Source organism: Leucoraja erinacea, chromosome 20 (genome assembly GCF_028641065.1).
Source record: "Leucoraja erinacea ecotype New England chromosome 20, Leri_hhj_1, whole genome shotgun sequence".
Lineage (NCBI taxonomy): Eukaryota > Metazoa > Chordata > Chondrichthyes > Rajiformes > Rajidae > Leucoraja > Leucoraja erinaceus.
The window spans coordinates 12,889,144-12,909,280 of record NC_073396.1 but is presented as its reverse complement, the minus strand read 5'-3'; the positions used below and the strand labels follow the sequence as shown (position 1 = coordinate 12,909,280).

The 20,137-nt window shown below is 43.4% G+C and overlaps 1 protein-coding gene across 5 annotated transcripts in view; it reads right to left on the bottom strand.

Annotated features, from left to right (window-relative positions):
• LOC129706796 (amiloride-sensitive sodium channel subunit beta-like) overlaps positions 1–15,998 on the bottom strand; it is a 28,521-nt gene extending 12,523 nt beyond the window's left edge. Inside the window, exons 1-10 of one of the 5 annotated variants that reach the window (XM_055651295.1) lie at positions 15,051–15,998; positions 14,770–14,824; positions 13,648–13,749; positions 12,511–12,825; positions 10,563–10,836; positions 9,889–10,079; positions 9,181–9,284; positions 7,929–8,092; positions 6,869–6,967; positions 6,020–6,137 (exon numbers count right to left, since the gene is read on the bottom strand). In XM_055651295.1, coding sequence (XP_055507270.1) covers positions 6,020–6,137; positions 6,869–6,967; positions 7,929–8,092; positions 9,181–9,284; positions 9,889–10,079; positions 10,563–10,836; positions 12,511–12,821 — 1,261 coding nt within the window. In that variant the 5' untranslated portion in view covers positions 12,822–12,825; positions 13,648–13,749; positions 14,770–14,824; positions 15,051–15,998. Of the gene's footprint in view, positions 1–6,019; positions 6,138–6,868; positions 6,968–7,928; positions 8,093–9,180; positions 9,285–9,888; positions 10,080–10,562; positions 10,837–12,510; positions 12,826–13,647; positions 13,750–14,769 lie in introns of all 5 variants that reach the window. The other 4 variants (XM_055651290.1, XM_055651292.1, XM_055651293.1 and 1 more) reach the window with 4 other exon arrangements.
• Between the last annotated feature and the right edge of the window lie 4,139 nt (positions 15,999–20,137).

Sequence of the window (20,137 nt, the reverse complement as noted above, 5' to 3'; positions counted from 1 at the left end):
AGCACAGGTATCAGGCAACATGAGCGGAGGGAATGGACAGTCGACATTTCAGGTGGGACTCTTCTTCAGACTGATGGAGTAGGGAATCTGAAGAAGGGCCCAAAACGAAACGTCAACACACCATTCCCTCCACAGATGCGGTCTGAGTTGTTGAGTTCCTCCAACCTCTTTTGCTCAAGATTCCAGCATCCGAGGGTCTCCAGGTGTGGAACCTTTCATTGTGGCACACGGCAACATTTCCATATAACCATATAACCCATGCATTCCATATCCATATAACCATATAACCATATATTTCATGCATTCTTTGCAACTCGATTTGGAAGACTGTGTTTAATACTGTACATTGTCTACATATTGTGTGATGAGTTCTCAGTTTCTACGCTCTGCACAATCCGTAACAGGTCGCTGCCAATTTAATTCTCCACTCCCCACGACCTGTGATGAAACGCCATGGGTTAAAGTAATTCTGCAAATCGTGAGGGCTAATTGTCAATTTTATCCAAAATCATTGACAGCTGGGGAGGGTAACCCCCCCATTCCCTCTTTGATCTTGCCAATTAAGAGTATTCTGCAAACCTGGTCAGTTCAATACTCCCTCAGTCCGAGATGGAATCTTGTCAAGTTAATGCTCTCTCCGCACCCCACTGAAAGCTTGTCAATTGGCTCATTATAATCGTAGACACCACTCAATCATCCCAGTACATTCTCTGCAATCCATGGTGGGACTCTGTCAACACATGGCAGTGATAACCTGACAGCGACCTATCTACATTATAATACGTGAGGAGACCATGTTAACTGATTAAGGGCCTGTCCCACTTGGGTGACCTAATCCGCGAGTCCAGAAGAGTGTCTTCGACCTTCAAGCTCGAGGGCACTCGCCTGGAAAGCCTCGAGACCGACCCACACACACTCACACACACACACGCACAACGACAATACACAGGCTATGCACACACACACACACACTATCTAATCGTGAAGGTGGGGGCCAGGGACAGCGGAGAAGTGCTGTCTGCGCGATGAAGAGGAAGGTAAATGGCTGCCACAGAATACGGTAAGTCCTTTAGAAAGCGCGGGGGGGAGGAGAGAAGGGAGACAGAAGGGGGGGAGAAGGAGTGGAGACACTTTTAAGAAGTTTAATAAAGTTTAGCGGGCATTTTATCCACCGGTAGGTCTTCCTAGATCGTGAAACTTCAATGAGCCAATCAAAATGGCCGGTCGGCGAAGGAGATGGCCTACGGCTGCCCTCGGCTGCCAGTAAGTAAATAGCGACCCCACTCCACTGCACTACGAGTGAAGAAACCCATGCCGACCAGATTTTACTCGCAGAATATTTTTCAATATGCTGAAAATTTTTCCGCGACCTAGCTGAGGCCGCGAGTAGGCGTGAACCTCCCTCGAGCATGAAGGAGAGTTCCAGCCAACTCATGCGACCTCCTAGGACCTCGTGTCGACTGTGCTGCGAGTTTGAGTCCAGGGCAAACTCTTCTAAACTCGCAGCTTGGGTCGCCCAAGTGGGACAGCCCCTTTACACTCTGTACAATCTGCCACCAAATCCTGTGAATTCACGAGGCTTCCTACAGTTTATTTCAGCTCGCTGAGAATTTAATGCACCCTTGACTGTCCCAGATTGTTAATGTAATGCACTATCCCAATGTACCGTCAGCGGGCAGTGTCAGTGATGAGCCATGCAGAATTCGACCCACTTGCTGCTTACTATTCTTGGTAGATCCCCTGCCAATTGAATCTTTGATGGAACTGTCATTCAGCACACAGCTCACAGCGTTGGGGGTGGAAACCTGCCAATTTGGTGCACTCTCATCCACCAGCCTGTGACATAACGCTGTCCCTGATGCAACTTCATGTCTACTTACGCCATGTCCCTGATGGATCGCCATCAACTTGACACAACCTCTAGAATTTGCGGTGCAATCCTGAATACTCTCAACACAATGCGCGGTGAAGGTCTGTCAATTTAATATGCTGCCCGCGTTTTGTGAGGGGACCCGGTCAATTCATTGCATTCTCCACAATCTTTGATGGAATATTGTCAATTGAGTTCACTCTGCAATGGGAATCTGTGAATTCAATGCACACTAGTCATATAGCATGGAAACAGGCCCTTCGGCCAGACTGGCCTATGCCGACCAAGATGCTCCAGACACTAGCTCTGCCTGCCCATGTTTGGCCCACATCCTTATAAACCTTTTCTATCCATGTGCCTGTCTAAATGTCTTTTAAATATCCTCTGTTTCTTGATTCCCCAACTCTGGGTAAAATACTCTGTGCATCTATTTCCCTCTATTTCCCCCGTGGCCTATCTATTTCCCTGGTGATCTTATACACCTCTATAAGATCACATCTCATCCTGCTGTACTCCAAGGAATAAAGTCATAGCCTGCCAACCTCTCCCTATTGTAGTCCAGGCCCTCAAGTCCTGGCAACATTTTGCTGCAGAGGCTACGATCCCATAGCGATCTGTCAAGTTAATGTATTGATTTGAAATTGCAATGAGACCATGTTCACACTGCGTTACGCACATCCTATAATGAGGCCGTGTCAATGTATCGAACAGGCTATATATTGTCCCTGCGGGTTTACCAGATTACTCTCTCTATAATGGGTGATGACAGCCTGCCAATTCGATGTTTTAAAGCGGAATCCTGTCAATTTAGTACACACACCTTCAGGCCACGCTGTCAATTGACTGTAATCAGTAGATTTCAATCATGGTCAATTTAATAATAGTCTCTCTATAATCCATTATACAACCCTGTCAAATAAAACATCACTTCCCTATTGGAAATCTGATAATTAATAGTTCAGCAAATTCAGTGATGGGACTCAGTCAAATCGAATAAAAAACCATTGATGGAATTATGGACACAGCCCAGCCCATCACACAAACCAAACTCCCTTCCATTGACTCCATTTATACCTCACGCTGTCTCAGCAAGGCCAGCAGCACAATCAAGGATGAGTCGTACCCTGGCCACTCCCTCTTTGCCCCTCTCCCATCAGGCAAAAGGTATAGAAGTGTGAAAACGCACACCTCCAGATTCAGGGACTGTTTCTTCCCAGTTGTTATCAAGCAACTGAATCATCCTACCACAACCAGAGAGCAGTGCTGAACTACTATCTACCTCATCGGAGACCCTTGGACTATCCTTGATCGGACTTTGCTGGCTTCACCCATTCCTTCTCTCCAGAGATGCTGTCTGTCCTGCTGAGTTACTCCAGAATTTAGTTGTCATTCAATATATTCATTGCTGATCTATGTTGGCCTTAACTCCTCTTCTGTGCCCGTAATCCCAATGCCCTGATCTGTCAAATATTTATCTCTCTCCACTGGGGCTTTATCTGATTAATACACCGTCAATGTTATCTTGTCCCTGTATACCACCTGTACTATCTGCAGTCGGATGTTGTCAGCTGAATAAACTCTCTACAACACTTAATGGGACCTTGTCTTAATACAATCTCTATAATCCACGATGGCTGTTTGTCTATTTAACAGCAGAGCCTTTAATGGCACCATGTCTTAAATCCATGATGGAGCTTTATTTATCAGTTCACTACACTCTCTAAAATCCTGCCGGTTTCTTGTTAGTTGAACACAATCTCTATTACTTGTGATGGAGTTGATGAATCTCAATTAGTTCACTACATCCTTTCCATAATTTGTAATAGGACTCTTTCAATTCAATGCACTCTTTTTAATCAGTGGTGGATCATCCCAGATAATCTACAATGGGATCTAATTTATTGCATACACTGCCTATAAACTGTGAAGTGATCATGAGTTTAATCAGCTCCCAATATTCTCCAAGAGAGAGTTCTCTATAATCTGCGATGAGGGCCTGTCAGTTTAATATAGTCTCTATAATCGCAGGAGCCATGTCAGTTTAAAACACTGTTGATGTATGCGATGGGATCCAGCCAGTTTGGTAGACTTTTTTTTAGTTGTGATGGATTCCTGCCAGGTTTAAGCACTTTCTAAACTTCTCAATGGATCCATATCAGTTTGATACACTTCTTATAATTTGAAAGGGGATCTTGCCATTTTACTACATTCACTGCAGCTTGTATTGGATCTTGTCAATTTGATACACTTTCTATAATTGGAGGACAACATCCTACCCTGTCAGTTTTAATACACTTCACTAAATGTGATGGAACAGTGCCAGATTCATGTGCTATCACCATTGACATTATCCTGACAGCTTAACATATCCTCCCTATTGTGTAAATAAAAATAGTCAGGTTAGTACACATTACATCAATGTATCACAGTCTCTTTCATCCATTTTGGAACCCAGCCAGTTAAATAAATGCTCTATAATCCACTGCGTTATATTCTCAGTTGAATAAATATTCCTAAATGTGTTTAGTAGAGATCATCTCAATATTCTCTCTCTGTAATTTGTGATGGAACTCAATTTAATCCACTCTCTGTAATCTTTGATGGGTCCATAGAACATAGAACAGGAGCAGTCCCTTTCAGTCCACAATGTCTGTGTTGAACATGATGTCAATTAAAACTAATCTCCTTTGCAGCATGTGATTCACATCTCTCCATTGCCGACATTCCCTATGTCAATCTAGAAGCCCACTTGAATGCCACTATCGTATCTGCTTTCACCAGCACCCTTGACAGTGTGCTCCAGGAGCTCCAGTGTGGAGCTCCATTGTGTATTGGAGCTCCAGTGTGCTCCAATTTCTCTTACTAACTTTAAAGCCATGTCCCGTTAATTCAATATGCTCTCCATAACCCTTGATTTGTCCCTTTCAGTTGAAAGCAATGTGAATTGTGCAACACAACCATATCAATTGCATACACCCTGAATGGTGTGTGATATATACATGCCCGCTTAGTGCACAATAATCTGCAATAGGACCCTGACATTTGAGCATAATCTCCATCATACATAGTACGATCTTATCAGCTTAATAAACTGTTACTTTTAACTGAATAAATGTTCAATGTCAGCAATGGAAGCCGTTCAGCTTAATACACATTCATAGAACATATAATAGTACTGAGCAGGAACAGCCTCGGTGGACCATGATGTCTGTGGCCAATATGATGCCAAGTTATTCTTCTATGTCTCCACATGATCCATACCACCCTATTCACTGCATATCTATGTATATATGTCAACGAATTGAATTCGGGAATTTGACCCGTATTTTGCCCCTTTGTCCCTTATTTGGGAGTGAGAAAGTTGGCGACCTTATGTAAGACTGTAAGATATATGAGCAGATTTAGGCTGTTCAGTCCATCTAGTCTACTCTGCCATTCAATCATGCCTGATCTATTTTTCCCTCTCCACCCCATTCTCCTGCACTCTCCCTGGAACCTTTGAGCCTAACTAATCAAATACCTATCAATGTATGCTTTAAAAGCATAGGCAGAAATCCAGGGTGAGGGGGGGAGGACCGGGGGGGCACGTCCCCCACCCCCATTCTGTTCTGTCTACCCTATATATTTCTCTCATGATTTTATACACTTCCATTGGGTCTCCCCTTTACCTCCAATGCTCCAGAGAAAACAATCCTTGTCGCTAAAACTCTCTAATCCAGGCAGCATTCTGGTAAATCTCTTCTGTACGCTCTCCAAAGCATCCACGCCTCTACAATTCATGTTGGAAGCCTATTCATTAAATATGCTGTGCAATTTGTGCTTGGACTCTGTTATTTTAATGCACAATAAAGTATGAAGGCTCTAGTCAGTTTTCATACTAACCCAGCATTTTAATAGCCTTTATAGATTCTGCAACTGGGTCTTTGCAGTTTAATATATTGTATTGATTCTATTAGGTGACTATTTTATGTTTAACATACCCCCCCCCCCCCCCCCCCCCCCCCCAGCTCTGACAGGTCTCATATACTCTCCACATTCCATATTATGGCATAGTGTACTTAGTACATGCTCTGGATTCAGTACGTTTGTCAGTAAATGCTATATACACACACACTATGATGAGACTTTCAAAGTAAGGCACTAATTTACCCCAACTTGGATTGTCCTGTTGGTTACAGTATTGTGCTCCCTCTGGGAGAGGGTCATTTTGATGCCCACATCCACAATTCTGCACCATCTGATCCTGGAAACAGGAACGCAGGCAGGTCTGTGAATAGAATAGAGGTGAAACATTAGATGGATAGGAATGCTGTGGTTTAATTCCCCAGAGTATTCTGTAAGTACTTTTCCTACAATTTACTGTTCTTGCAACAATAGCACATTACTCTAATCCCAATGGATTCAGCCCATCTCCATCCATTGCTGTTGTACAGAAACCCAGTGGACCTACTTTCTTCCCTTCCATTCTAATTGTATCGCATTCCAGTGGTCCAAACCCATTGCAAAAGCCCATCAGCACCTGTGGTACCCCTGCCCCCAAATTATGCACTGTTTAAGAACTAAACTTGGTTTATTCCTGAAGCTGCACCTTCAGGGTGAAATTGGACAAGATGGGAAAATAAGAATTTGTTTTTATTACAAGGATGTTGCCAGGACTCAATACCCTGATCTCTAGGGAGAGGTTGAGTAGGCTCAGATCCTATTCCTTGGAGCACAGGAGGATGAGGGCTGATCTTATAGAGGTGTGCAAAATCATGAGAGGAATAGATCGGGTAGACGCACAGAGTTGGAACGAGCTGCCGGAAGAGGTAATTGAGGCAGGTACTATCGCTAAGTTTAAGAAACGTTTAGACATGGATAGGACAGGTTTACAGGGATATGGGCCAAATGCAGGCCGATGGGACTAGTGTAGATGGGACATGTTGGTCGGTGTGGGTACGTTTGGCTGAATGGCCTGCTTCCACACTATATGACTCTGTGACTAAGTGGCTGACATACCTGCATGGTGTAGGTGGTATTGAAAAGAGATTTGACATTGACATCCGAACCATTAAATGTGCAGCATGAGTACGAACCACCCAAACGCACTATTTCATCCTGGGAAGAGGCAGAACACACATAAGGAACTAAGAAAGAAAGACATGCAGTTATATAACACTCCAAATGGCTTTAGGGCCAATGAAGTTCTTGTAATGAAGACATTGGCTGCCAGTTGAAAAGCAGGAATGGTGCAATTACCACTATAATTGCTATTATTATTTTAAGGGTTAAATGTTTGCCAGTTCTAGGATTGTTTGGAATTTTATTTCTAACCAATAGCACAATGAAGTCATAAGGTTTCAATATCCAGAAGGTGGTATTTTAAATAATAAAGCCCTTGGCAATGCACCTGATGATTTATCCCAAAATAAGTGCTCCAATCTCTGGATGCAAGACCTGTTCATGTTTGATACAAGTTCAAGTTCAAGTTCAAGTGAGTTTATTGTCATGTGTCTCTGAGAGGACAATGAAATTCTTGCTTTGCTTCAGCACACAGAACATAGTAGGCATTTACTACAAAACAGATCAGTGTGTCCATATACCGTAATATAAATATATACACACACATGAATAAAATCAAGGAGTAATGGCTGGAGTGGAGGGTAAAGACACAGCCCAGTGTCAGACAATGGATAGTTGACACAAAAAGCTGGAGCAACTCAGCCAGTCAGGGAGCATAGAATAGGTGGCATTCTTCAGTCTGAACAAGGGTCTCAACCCGAAAACAGTACCCATTCCCTTTCTCCAGAGATGCTGACTGACCCGCTGAGTTACTCCAGCTTTTTGTGTCTATTTAAAAAAAAAATAGCATCTGCAGTTCCTTCCTACACAATGGTGAGTTGACCATCGTTGGCTGAATCAACAATGCAATCAAAACATTGGGTCCGGAAAGTGTGGAAAGGCTCATCTTTCCTTCCCACCGCACTGTTTCAGGAATTATTCCAGCTCCTTGCAATGAAAGGGCATTCACTCTAACCCCAAACTCTTCAAGTCACCCATTGCCAGGAGTCATACCTACCACATATATTCCAATGGATGTCTCTGCCCCAGCCCTAGCATAAAGGCCCAGGTCCTGCAGGAACGGATAGGTGTTCGGATGGTGAAGCATGAGCCTGGCGCCAGCTGCAAAGGGCAGGAAGGGGTTGTAATCATCTTGTGCGATATCCAACACAATCTTCAGGCCTACGCAGAAAAAGAACAGCAATGTGTTATTTTCTCAAAGGGTTTTTTTCCCCCATCCCTGGCTACTGTTATATGATTTTCAGACCTCCAGTATTAAAGTTATTTTACTTTTTACACCTGAAGATGGTGTAAGGAAGTGGCATAGATAGGGAAGCTGGAAATGTCAAATACTAGAGGGCATGCGTTTAATATGAAAGGGGGAATATTAAAGGACATTCGAGAAGCAATTTTCTACACAGATAGTGGTACATGGCTGGAAGCTACTGCCAGGGGCAGTGTTAAATACCATAGAATAGCAATAGTGAAGTGTGTGTGATGAGACTATGTTATAGCAATAGTGATGAGTTTATGTTACTTCAGAGAGCATTAAAACATTGATATTAGTGATGTGGAGTTAGAATCTGATCTGGAAAGGGTGGTTGGGTTTTCTTGGATCTAATAAGGCATTTGAAGGAATGGGGATGGTAGAATCAAAGAGAGAAATGTAGAGAGAGAGAAGTAGGGAGAAAGAGGCAGGTGATTCAAGGTGGAGAAGGTTTAGGTTCAGGTTTTTTATTTTCACGTATACTGAGTTACTGCGGAAAGCTTCATTATGCATGCTATTCAATCCAATTAGACAATGCTATACATAAATACAATCAAGTCAAACTCAAGTACAACAGGTAGAGCAAAGGGAAACATATAGAGTGCAGAATAAAGTTCTTAGCATTGTGGTGCACCAGTTCCAGACCCAGTTCAATGTCTGCAATGGGGTAGAGATGAATCAGACAGTACAGTAGTTTATGGAAGGATCGTTCAGAAGCCTAATAACAAAGGGGAGGAAGCTGTTCCTTTGAGAGGTGCACGGAAAGATGGAGAGAGGTGGAACAGCCAGATAGAAAAGACAACAGAGATGGTGAAAAAAGGGAAAATGAATAAATTCACAAACACGCAAAACAGACTAAATGCTTCTGAATTTGGTATTTATGCCAAGATTGGCTATAACGAGCACTTGGCGCTGTTACCAATGAATTGATTTGTTTTGCTCTTGCAAGGAACGCACAATCTCAGAGAGAAACAAGTATAATGATACAAAATCTAGACTGTACCGAACTCTGCTCCGGGATTGGATGACGTCAGTATATGGCCATCAGAACCCCAGTTAAAGATGTAACAGTTCCCATACACTGGATGCATCAACTGGGTAAAGTTACTGAAAAACAAAGGAATGGAGGGAAGCTATTTAAGTTTTTGCATTTAACCCCTTTCCAATCTATTGTTCTGGACCATTGAGGTGTTTAATTCCTCTTGAACCCCCAAAAAAACCCCATAAGACATAGCAAGAGGAGTAGGCTATTCTAACCATCAGGAACGTGAATGTTCAAAGTGATGGATGAATCCAATCAAGCTAGCTGCTACATCTGGCTAGCATCCAACTTCTTCAATGTTGCTCAGCCACATTCATTCAGGTTAATAGAAAGTGTACATAGCACCACTATTTTGGTCTGTAGATGGAGAAAAGTCTTTGTTGTGTCAGGAGGTGAGTCACTCGTGACAGGATTCCCAGCTTCTGATGTTCCCTTCATTTGGCTGGCCCAAGTGAAGTTCCAGCTGAAGATCTTGTATTTTTTTCCCGGAATTGTAATCCCAAAAGTAGAATGATGAAAATGCACCATTTGGAACACCCCACGTCTCCTCTCTCTCTCTCTTCCGCAATGGATTACGTAAATATGGTCTCCTGTAGTCTGGGGCAATTGGACCATCCACACGCCCTGTTCCAGTTAGGGGAGGGATAAAGGGGAAATCACACAACTTACTCAAGATTGCAAGGTTGCCCACCAAACACACAGGCAAGGATGAAATCTTCAGCCTGCTCGCCCATCGCCTGCCGTTCTGACCGAGATGTTTTTGACAGGATGGTCATGTAGTGTAGGTAGTACCACTCATTCATCACCTCCAGCACTGAGCTGAAGTTTCTGTACAGACAGCTCGATCTATTCTCATTGCACTGGGGGAAGATGAGAAACACAGTGTCACTCACTCTACATGCTGTGTACCAGTCACTGTGCACACTGTACACTCGCATTGCACATACACTGTACACAAACTGCTCATATAGTCTACATACTCACATGGATACATCACTGCAGAAATTGCACTCGCCAAACCAACACTAAAACTGTCTGAAACACTGCAAATGCGCATATGCATGTGTGCATGAATATACACACATGCATATGCTCACATGCACACACACACACACACACACACACACATAAAAAGATGCATGCACACAAATGCATGTCACACATGCACATGCATACACAAGCACATACATAAACAAACACACATAGGCAAGCAATGATGCATGCACACTCATTCAGCCACATGCAATTAGGCACACAAACGTACACATGCACATACACAAACATGCACTCACACGCATGCATACGCATGCCCGCATGCACACACATGCATTGCCTTTGCTCACCAGTTGCATTGCCAGCCTGTAGCTCACTGTCCGCGTCCTGTCACTTGTTGCTGTCTGGGTCTGATTTGAACCTGACCCCAGGACATGTAGAACAGTCTCTTCTCCTTGGTCGTTGGTCTCGATGATAACTAGTGATGCCACAGGGCTCCAGTGTGTCTCCAATATGGGCAGCTCACCGGGAACCGTTCCATTCTGACTATAAACAGAAATACGCTCCAGTGCAAGTTTGGTGAACCGATCCAGGTGATGAAGCAGCTGCTTTGTCTTTGTGTACCTGAAACAAGGATAAGACCACAGCTAGATCAACGATCAGCTCACTCTATTCTTTGTGTAGGAAGAAACCGCAGATGCTGGTTTGTACCAAAGATAGACACAAAATGCTGGAGTAAAGCAGCGGGACAGGCACCATCTATGGAGAGGAATGGGTGACGACCCAAAACATCACCCATCCCTTCTCTCCAGAAATGCTGCCTGCTCCGCCGAGTTACACCAGTATTTTGTGTCTATCATACTGTATTCTTTCACAGCTTGCTGTACATTTCTCTGTGGATGAAGCACGCACTTCTTCCAGCTTATCAGTTAGCAGTGAGTCCAACCCATCAATCTTGTTCAGGAAGGAACTGCTGATGCTAGTTTATATCAAGGATAGACACAGAGTGCTGGGGTAACTGAGCGGGTCAGGCAGCATCTCTGGTGAAAACGAGGAAGGAACTGACGATGCTGGATCTGAAGAAGTCAGAAGAAGTTTCACCAGAGATGCTGCCTGGCCCGTGGAGTTACTCCAGCACTTTGAGCCTACCATCAATCTTGTTCCACTATTTCACTGTCTGTTGACCCGTAAGACTATTTACCTGCCTCATTCCTTGGGAGCTTTTATATTTTAAAACAAAATAGTATTAACACTTGAAAACAAGAAATTTGCTGGGCTATGGTGGAAGAGCAGGAGTATGAGCGGTAGGAGCAGGAGTACGAGACTCATACTCCCATGCTCCAAAAGCAGGAACGGGATACTGATTTTGGATGATCAGCCATGATCATATTGAATGGCGGTGCTGGCTCAAAGGACCGAATGGCCTACTCCTGCACCTATTTTTCTGTGTTTCTAATGAGGCAGTACAAATAAATAACCTTATTCTACACTTGATCACAAAGAGTGATCGGTCTCCAACCTGAAACCAGCACATTCCCCCACCAACCTCCCCCTCCTCTGGCCCACACTACACCCACACGCTTTTGTTAAGGATTTCCAACTACCTGCATGTGGGGAAGGATTCCCTGAACTCCACCCCTTGCCCTCCTTTGCCAATCATAGCAGGAGCCCTTTGGATGAAATACTCCAGCAGCACATCAACAGCACTGATGCAATTATCAAGAAAGCACATCAGCGCCTCTACTTCCTGAGAAGAGTACGGAGAGTCGGTTAGTCAAGGAGGACTCTCTCTAACTTCTACAGGTGCACAGTAGAGAGCATGCTGACCGGTTGCATCGTGGCTTGGTTCGGCAACTTGAGTGCCCTGGAGAGGAAGAGACTACAAAAAGTAGTAAACACTGCCCAGTCCATCATCGGCTCTGACCTTCCTTCCATCGAGGGGATTTATCGAAGTTGCCGCCTCAAAAATGCTGGCAGTATCATCAAAGACCCACACCATCCTGGCCACACACTCATCTCCTTGCTACCTTCAGGTAGAAGGTACAGGAGCCTGAAGACTGCAATGACCAGGTTCAGGAATAGCTACTTCCCCACAGCCATGAGGCTATTAAAACCTGGCTCGGACAAAACTCTGAACATCAATAACCCATTATCTGTCATTTTGCACTTTATCAGTTTATTTATTCATGTGTTTTGTAGTCAATGCCTATTATGTTCTGTGTGCTGAAGCAAAGCAAGAATTTCATTGTCCTATCAGGGACACATGATAATAAACTTGAACTTGCACTTGAATTTTACCTGAATGGGTTGGAGTTGCAGATGCTGACAGCAGGGAAATCCATCGCCTTGAAGCCAGTCCGTAGGCTGACCTTGACATCCCAGGCCAGGTATCTCTGGATCAGGATTCCCCACTGCCAACACACCAGGCCTGTGAAGGCCAAAGTAAGCACGAACCACACAGCCCGCTTCTTGGGACCCTCAGTCACAATTCGTTTTGGTCCATGCGTGTTGGTGTTCTCGCAGTACCAGACCAGGAGTTCGGTGTAAGTGTAGCCCGGCCCATTCTGCAGTCGGTGAAGTGCACGCTTGAAATATTGTATCACCTTCATCCTGCTGAGCAAAATAATAAATTGTCACATCACACAGACAGTAACTGCAGCAACACTAGCCAACAAAGAGGAATCTTCCCCAATAGGCTCACCGGTCACTTGCCTGTTAACATTCCTTCCGCTGGGTTAGCCAGCCATGTTACATAGACACATAGAAAATAGGTGCAGGAGTAGGCCATTCGGCCCTTCGATATGATCGTGGCTGATCATCCAACTCAGTATCCCATCCCTGCCTTTTCTCCATACCCCCTGATCCCTTTAGCCAAAAGGGCCACATCTAACTCCCTCTTAAATATAGCCAATGGCCTCAACTACCCTCTGCTCTGACAATTCAACACCGAATACAAAATATTACTCAAGTGTAATGGTGCAATTAAATCTTATTGTACCACACCCGTCTATTCCTAATAGACCAATGTCAAGTCCAAACACATTCTATTCCACACATACCCAACACATATGTCTCAAACACATATTGTTCCCACTTCCTACCAACAACGCAGTACCATTACAAAACTAATTGCACTAATCCATATAACTATGGGTTCTCAATGTATAGGAAGGAACTGCAGGTGCTGATTTAAACTGAAGATAGGCACAAATAGGTGGAGTAACTCAGCGGGACAGGCAGCATCTCTGGAGAGAAGGAATGGGTGATGTTTCGGGTGGGGTCAGGAAGAAGGGTCTGAACCCAAAACGTCACCTATTCCTTGTCTCCAGAGATGCTGCCTGTCCCGCTAAGTTACTCCAACTTTTTGTGTCTATCCATGGGTTCTCAATGCTGGGCTATGGTGTCAGTATTTAATTTACAACCAGGTTTAGTTACCTTCAGCGCTGGTGTTGACTGGAGGTTTGTCTCGACTCCTCTAACTTGACAAGTGATGACAAATGAACCGGTATGCTCAGTGGGCCGGTGGGGCAGCGCCTGCTGAGAGGGAGAGAGAGAGATACAGCGTTAATGATGAGCTTGCATTAGAACCGAGAGGTCATCGACTTTGAAAAAGTTGACGCCGTCACCCTCTCCCTGGATGCTGCCCGGCCGGCGGTGTCATTCCCACTGGTTTTATTCCAGGTTTTGTTTCTTGAATCAGTGTGTCTATTCTGTGTGTAACCGTGGAATAGACTGGGGCTGGGTTTAATTTGCAATTGTCTTTAATCCCGTTACTTCTGGTGCGAAGTGTCGGGCATATTTGTAGGGTGTGGTGGGGGAGATCAGCGATAGTACGACGACCAATGTCAGGACCTGTCCGTGTCAGACCTACACTTACCCCTCCCCTCCCCGAGTCAGGACCCTACACCCACCCAGGATTTATAGTTCGAGGACTATTAATATTGAAAACATATGATATAATTACTATATTTACATAGCGCCCACACTTCAGTGTAACCGGCCGCATACAATTTTTTAATGCAACAGCTAATATGCAAGATCATATATAATTTATGCAAAATATTACGGGCTAAATCCTAACATTTAGTAAAACAGTTTTTAAAAATGTGCATATTAGCGAACGCTTGTACATATACTTTAGTAATTTAATTATCATTAATTAATATCGAACTTTAGTATTAATCATCGGTTGACTTACAGATTGATAAATTGAAATTCAGTGCGATCACATTTGGAAATACTGAGTTTTACCCATTATTCCAAGTTTCGTTAGTAGATTCTGGTGAATAGAATTATCAGGCACAAAATCCCTGCAGTGTGTGACTCTCCTAAAAGCCTCGCGTTTAAATCACGGACCAATGAACCTGCAGACCCTGGGAAGTTTAAACCGTGAGACGGGAGTCGCAGGGGGGGGAGAAATGACCGAGAGAGAGAGAAAGAATAAAAAAGAGAGGAAAGGACAGTAAAAAAATTGACCAAGAAAAGCGAATGCAAAAAGAAGGGGGGAAGTGGCTGGGGAGAGGGGTGAGACGGGGAATTGGGACACATCAGCCTCACCTGCAGCGCGCTGTTCAATCCGTGCAAAGGGAATGAAACCCACGCCGGCTCAAACCTGAACGATTGCAACCGAAGATACAAATTGCATCAGTTTAACCTGGTTAGCAAGGCGGGCAGATCACACAGGCAACGCTGCTACACACACATATAGTCAAAGCCAAAGGCATCACATCCACACCCACCGGCATACACACTACACTCTCTCTCACACATTAACACTCACACTAACACTATCACACACACTAACACTCCCATTCACAGTTGGAAAGACTTAGTTTTACCCATTATTCCAAGTTTAGTTGGTAGATTCTGGTGAATAGAATTATCAGGCACAAAATCCCTGCGGTGTGTGACTCTCCTAAAAGCCTCGCGTTTAAATCGCGGACCAAAGACACTCTCACACCCACTAACTCTCACATACGCACACACACACACATGCACACACTAACACATACAAACTAGCACTCTCACACAGACACACTAACACTCATGCACACACTAACACACACTCACACGCTAACACACTCACACTAACACACGTTCAGAAACACACACAAACACAAAATATTCACTAATATACAGCTACTCGATCACGCTCCCAACACACTCAAATACACACACACACGCAGCCACTCCACATTTTCACAGTGCCATGCACTCCTCGGTTACATATGCACAAAATACATTTACACCTTCAAAGAAAACACATATGCTGAAACAGACTGATATAATCACACACATTCATATAGAAATAAGAGACTGCACAAGTGACACGCATTAATAGATTCACGCAAACACACCAACCATCACATACTGAAATACACACTGGGTGCACACTCCGCACACACACATTCTCACACACACAATTCACACACAATTGCCCATTAAATTATACCGTAAACACGCACAGACATACACATAATCAAGCACACATACACATTTATGCACGCATAACAAACATATCCTCCTTCACACATAATCTTAAACACATTTTCACAGATTCAAACACATGTCCATACGCACAACCATGTACACGCACTCAGAATATGTACACCAACACACACAAACACTGGAGCACACAAAGTAGACACATTTGCTCACACTTGAACATTTCCAATTAAACCACATACAGTCACCAGAGTGCTTGACTAACAAAGTACACGAAGCACTAAAACAGGAATAACAAGCAGGCACTATAAATACTGACGATAAAAAAGGCAAAAATTGAGTACAAAAAGATGAAGAAAGAAATAAAAAAACAAGAAAAAAAAACAAGAAATAATTTAAAAAAGAAATGATAAAATTAAAATTAGAAAAGACGTAAAAGTAAAAGTATTCCACTGAAACATAAATAGCCAAAATTAGAATACACATCGGCCATAAGGTTAAGATCACAGAACATGATAGCGAGGTAGCAGAATAATAAATTGTGGGACTGAACACAGGAACCCATCAGTTGCCCTCATTCACATTACTATAAATGGTGAGAACATGAAACATCATAGAGTCTTACTGCATGGAAACTGCCCTTTGCCCAAACTGACCAACATGTCCCATCTACACTAGTCTCGTCTGCCTGTGTTTGGCCTGTGTCCCTCTAAACCTGTCCTATCTGTGTGTTTTTTGTATTCAGTGGGGTCTGTGTGACCCTGCACATCAATCACTGAAAGTTAACTGCAAACAATTAGGAGTACAAACGGTATGTTAGCATTGCTTCAAGAGGATCTGAGAATAGCAGTAAAGACATCTTATTGCTCTTGGAATATTTTTTACAATCTGGTGTACTATTCAAGGAAGGATTATACCACTGTGCTAGCAATTGAGTGAGTTCAGTGTAGGTTCAACAGATGATTCCTGGGATGTGGGGGATTGGTCTACTCGCTAAAGGATTTGAAGAATGAGAGGTAACATCAATGAAATTTAAAAATCTTAAGGGATTTGATGGATGCAAACTTGCTTGTAGAATCTCTTTACTACAAAGCAGAAGGAGATCATTTACTTTCTTGGGGTTAATGCCAGCTTCCAGCAGAGTAATCCCACCTCTTCCTTTCCCTCACTCCCTGTTTCTTAATATCCATGCAATGTATTCTACCTTCTGTGACCTTCGACTAACTTAACTCACCACTATTTTATGATCCCAATGGAAGATGATTTGTTACTCCACAGGCTGGTTCAGTTATCCGAATGCTCAGGAATGCAGCTGGATTCAGAAAGTTTAGGACATTGCCCGGTCCATCAGGGGTATTATCCTCCTACCGTCAAAGAGATCAATAAGATACGTTGCCTCGAGAAAGCGACATGTCACCAATAGAGCCAGGATTTTGCCATAAATGCCTTTTCATGCCTTTTTTGATGATTTCAGGAAGTTAATGCCTTTTTAGAAACATAGAAACATAGAAAATAGGTGCAGGAGTAGGCCATTCGGCCCTTCGAGCCTGCACCGCCAATATGATCATGGCTGATCATCCAACTCAGTATCCTGTTCCTGCCTTCTCTCCATACCCCCTGATCCCTTTAGCCACAAGGACCTTTTTCACGATTGAGTGCCTAAATCAGCCTTCTTTTGCCGTTTTAACGTAACTTACAAGAAAATTTACACCACCGGGGCAAAATCAGGCTGTAAGTGTGCTGTAAGTGGGTGTTAAGTGGTGATTGAAGAGGGGTGCATGGGAAAGAGTCCAGTCTTTGCAGACTGGTGACATGCTTTCAGTAGGTGTGAAGTGTTAGTTGGGAATGGGGTTTGTGGGTACCAGGGTTAAGTTTCTGTTTAGCGAACCTGCAGTAGAACTTGTTCAGGTTGTTGGTCAGCTGACGATTGTCCAAGGAAGGGGGATTTTTCCTCTTGTAGCTTGTGATTTCTTGCAAGCCCTTCCAACTGAAGAAGAGTCATTTGCCGAGAACATGCTCCTTAACTTCTCAGAGTACCTTTCCTTGGCAGCTCTGATTCCTCTTCTCAGCTTGTACTTGGCATGCCTGTATAGGTCTGCATCCCCACTCCTGTAGGATCTACCCCTGCAAGTGTCAAAGTGCCTAGAGTCAAGTCAATGACATGTAAAAAACTGAATGATTTGGTGAGAGTGTACGGGAGTGATATATTCTCTGCAGTCAACTGTGTGATGTTTTGCAAAGCATGTGAGAAAGCAGTGAATCATGAGAAGAAATATTTCCTCCCAGCATGTACAGACAGCTAAACACAAGTCGGCGGCAGAGAAACTGAAGGTGGGAAATACGCAAGCTTGCCTCCTCACAACATTCACTGCTGGCTCCAGTCGCAAATCTGAGTTTTCGAGTGATCTGTGCAACGCATTCATTGATGCTGGAATTCCACTGTGGAAATTGGAAAACAAATCTCTCAGGTTTTTTAGGGAAGTAGACAGAGGTACATATACTAAGCGAGTCATCATTAGTGAAAAATTATGTTGACAGCAACTTCAACATTGTTGTGCAGAAAATTAGAAATGAAGTTGCATGCAACAAAATATGGATCTCAATAGACGAGACAACTGATGCTGTGGGGAGATATGTTGCCAATGTGGTCATTGGTACACTGGAGGCAGGTCAACCATCAAAGGAGTATTTCTTGACAACGGAAGTCAAAGAGCTCAACTATTGCTCAGTTGTTTACATCTTCACTTGCTGTGCTTTGTACTTAAAGTTCCTGGCGATGTAGGTGGACATACAAGGAAAATGTAAGAGGATGATTTTAGCTAACAAAGATCTTGAAGAAATAGAAAACAGAGCTAAAGTTCTCAAAGTTAGTTGTAATGCACAAGATATCGACATGAATGGAGAGTATGTAGCTTATTTCAGGTATGCACCAGTGACCTCAGCTGGGGTAGAAAGAAGTTTTTCACAACTGTAGCATATTCTGTCTGACAGACGGCATAGTTTAACACCAGATCATTTGAAAAAATGCTGGTAGTTATGTGCAATCAGGCAACCTTGGTCATTTAATATAGTATACCTTTATAATTATCATTTTAAACCAATACAATACGGTTTTATTCGTCACGTTGCACATAAAGTGCAAGTGAAATGAATTTGCATATATTTTGGTGGTGGAAATAAATGCCTTTTTATGCCTTTTTTTGTCAATAAATGTATTTTTCGTAATTCTATTATGCCTTTTTGCCTGCCTATTCCAGAGATTTTTAGCGTCTAATCATCCTGGCTCTAGTCATCAATAACCCACACCACACTGGCTACGATCTCATTTGCCGCTACCATCAGGACGATGATATAGGATATAGGAGCTTGAGAACCTCTACCTCCAGGTTCAAAAGCAACTTTTTCCCTTCAGTCATCAGGATGTTGAAAGACCCTGAACAACCTAACCACATGTCTCAACACCAAACTACTATGGACTTTGCAGTAAGGTTGCACTTCATACTTTGATTTGCACTATCATAACTGGAATATCTGATTCATTTATTGTGTATTTATTTGTTGTGTTGTTGCACTTTTAATATGGCTGTAAAGCTGCAGCAAGGACGAATGTCATTGTTTTGATAGAAACATAGAAACCTCGTCAACTGATATTTGAACCTTCTTGACTTCGTGCTTGAAAGGGCCATGCAGTCCCTCGACTGCGGCAGCCAGAGATACTACAAAAAAGTTCTCATCAGGGACCTTAGCAGCCAAGGTCTTCCTGCATCAAACCCCTAGGGTTCTGTAAGGCAATCAGGGCCATAAACCAAGTCTATCCAGTCGTGACTCCTGACATCCAGGAACCACCCTCGTCAGTTCCAAAACCCATGAAGTCACGCTGAGCACATACAAACTCCACAGGGACAGCAGCCAAGGTCTGGGTCAAACCTAGGGTTCTGTGAGGCAACAGGGCCAACTGTCGTGCTATCCAGGAACCACAGTTCCAAAATAAGGTGTCGGTCCTTGAGGGCTAACATAGAGAACAATAAATGTTTGGATAATAAAAACATGAAGGGATATGAGTTTAGTGCAGGAAACATAGAAACATAGAAAATAGGTGCAGGAGTAGGCCATTCGGCCCTTCGAGCCTGCACTGCCATTCAATATGATCATGGCTGATCATCCAACTCAGTATCCAGTACCTGCCTTCTCTCCATACCCCCTGATCCTTTTAGCCACAAGGGCCACATCTATCTCCGTCTTAAATATAGCCAATGAACTGGCCTCAACTACCTTCTGTGACAGAGAATTCCAGAGATTCACCACTCTCTGTGTGAAAATGTTTTCTTGCCAGTGCTGAAGTGAAGAATTAGTCATGACCTTATTAAATGAGCAGATGCAGCACAGTGGCACACTGGTCAACTTGCTGCCTTACAGCACCAGAGACCTGGGTTAAATCCTGACTATGGGTCTGTCTGTACAGAGTTTGTACCTTCTCCCA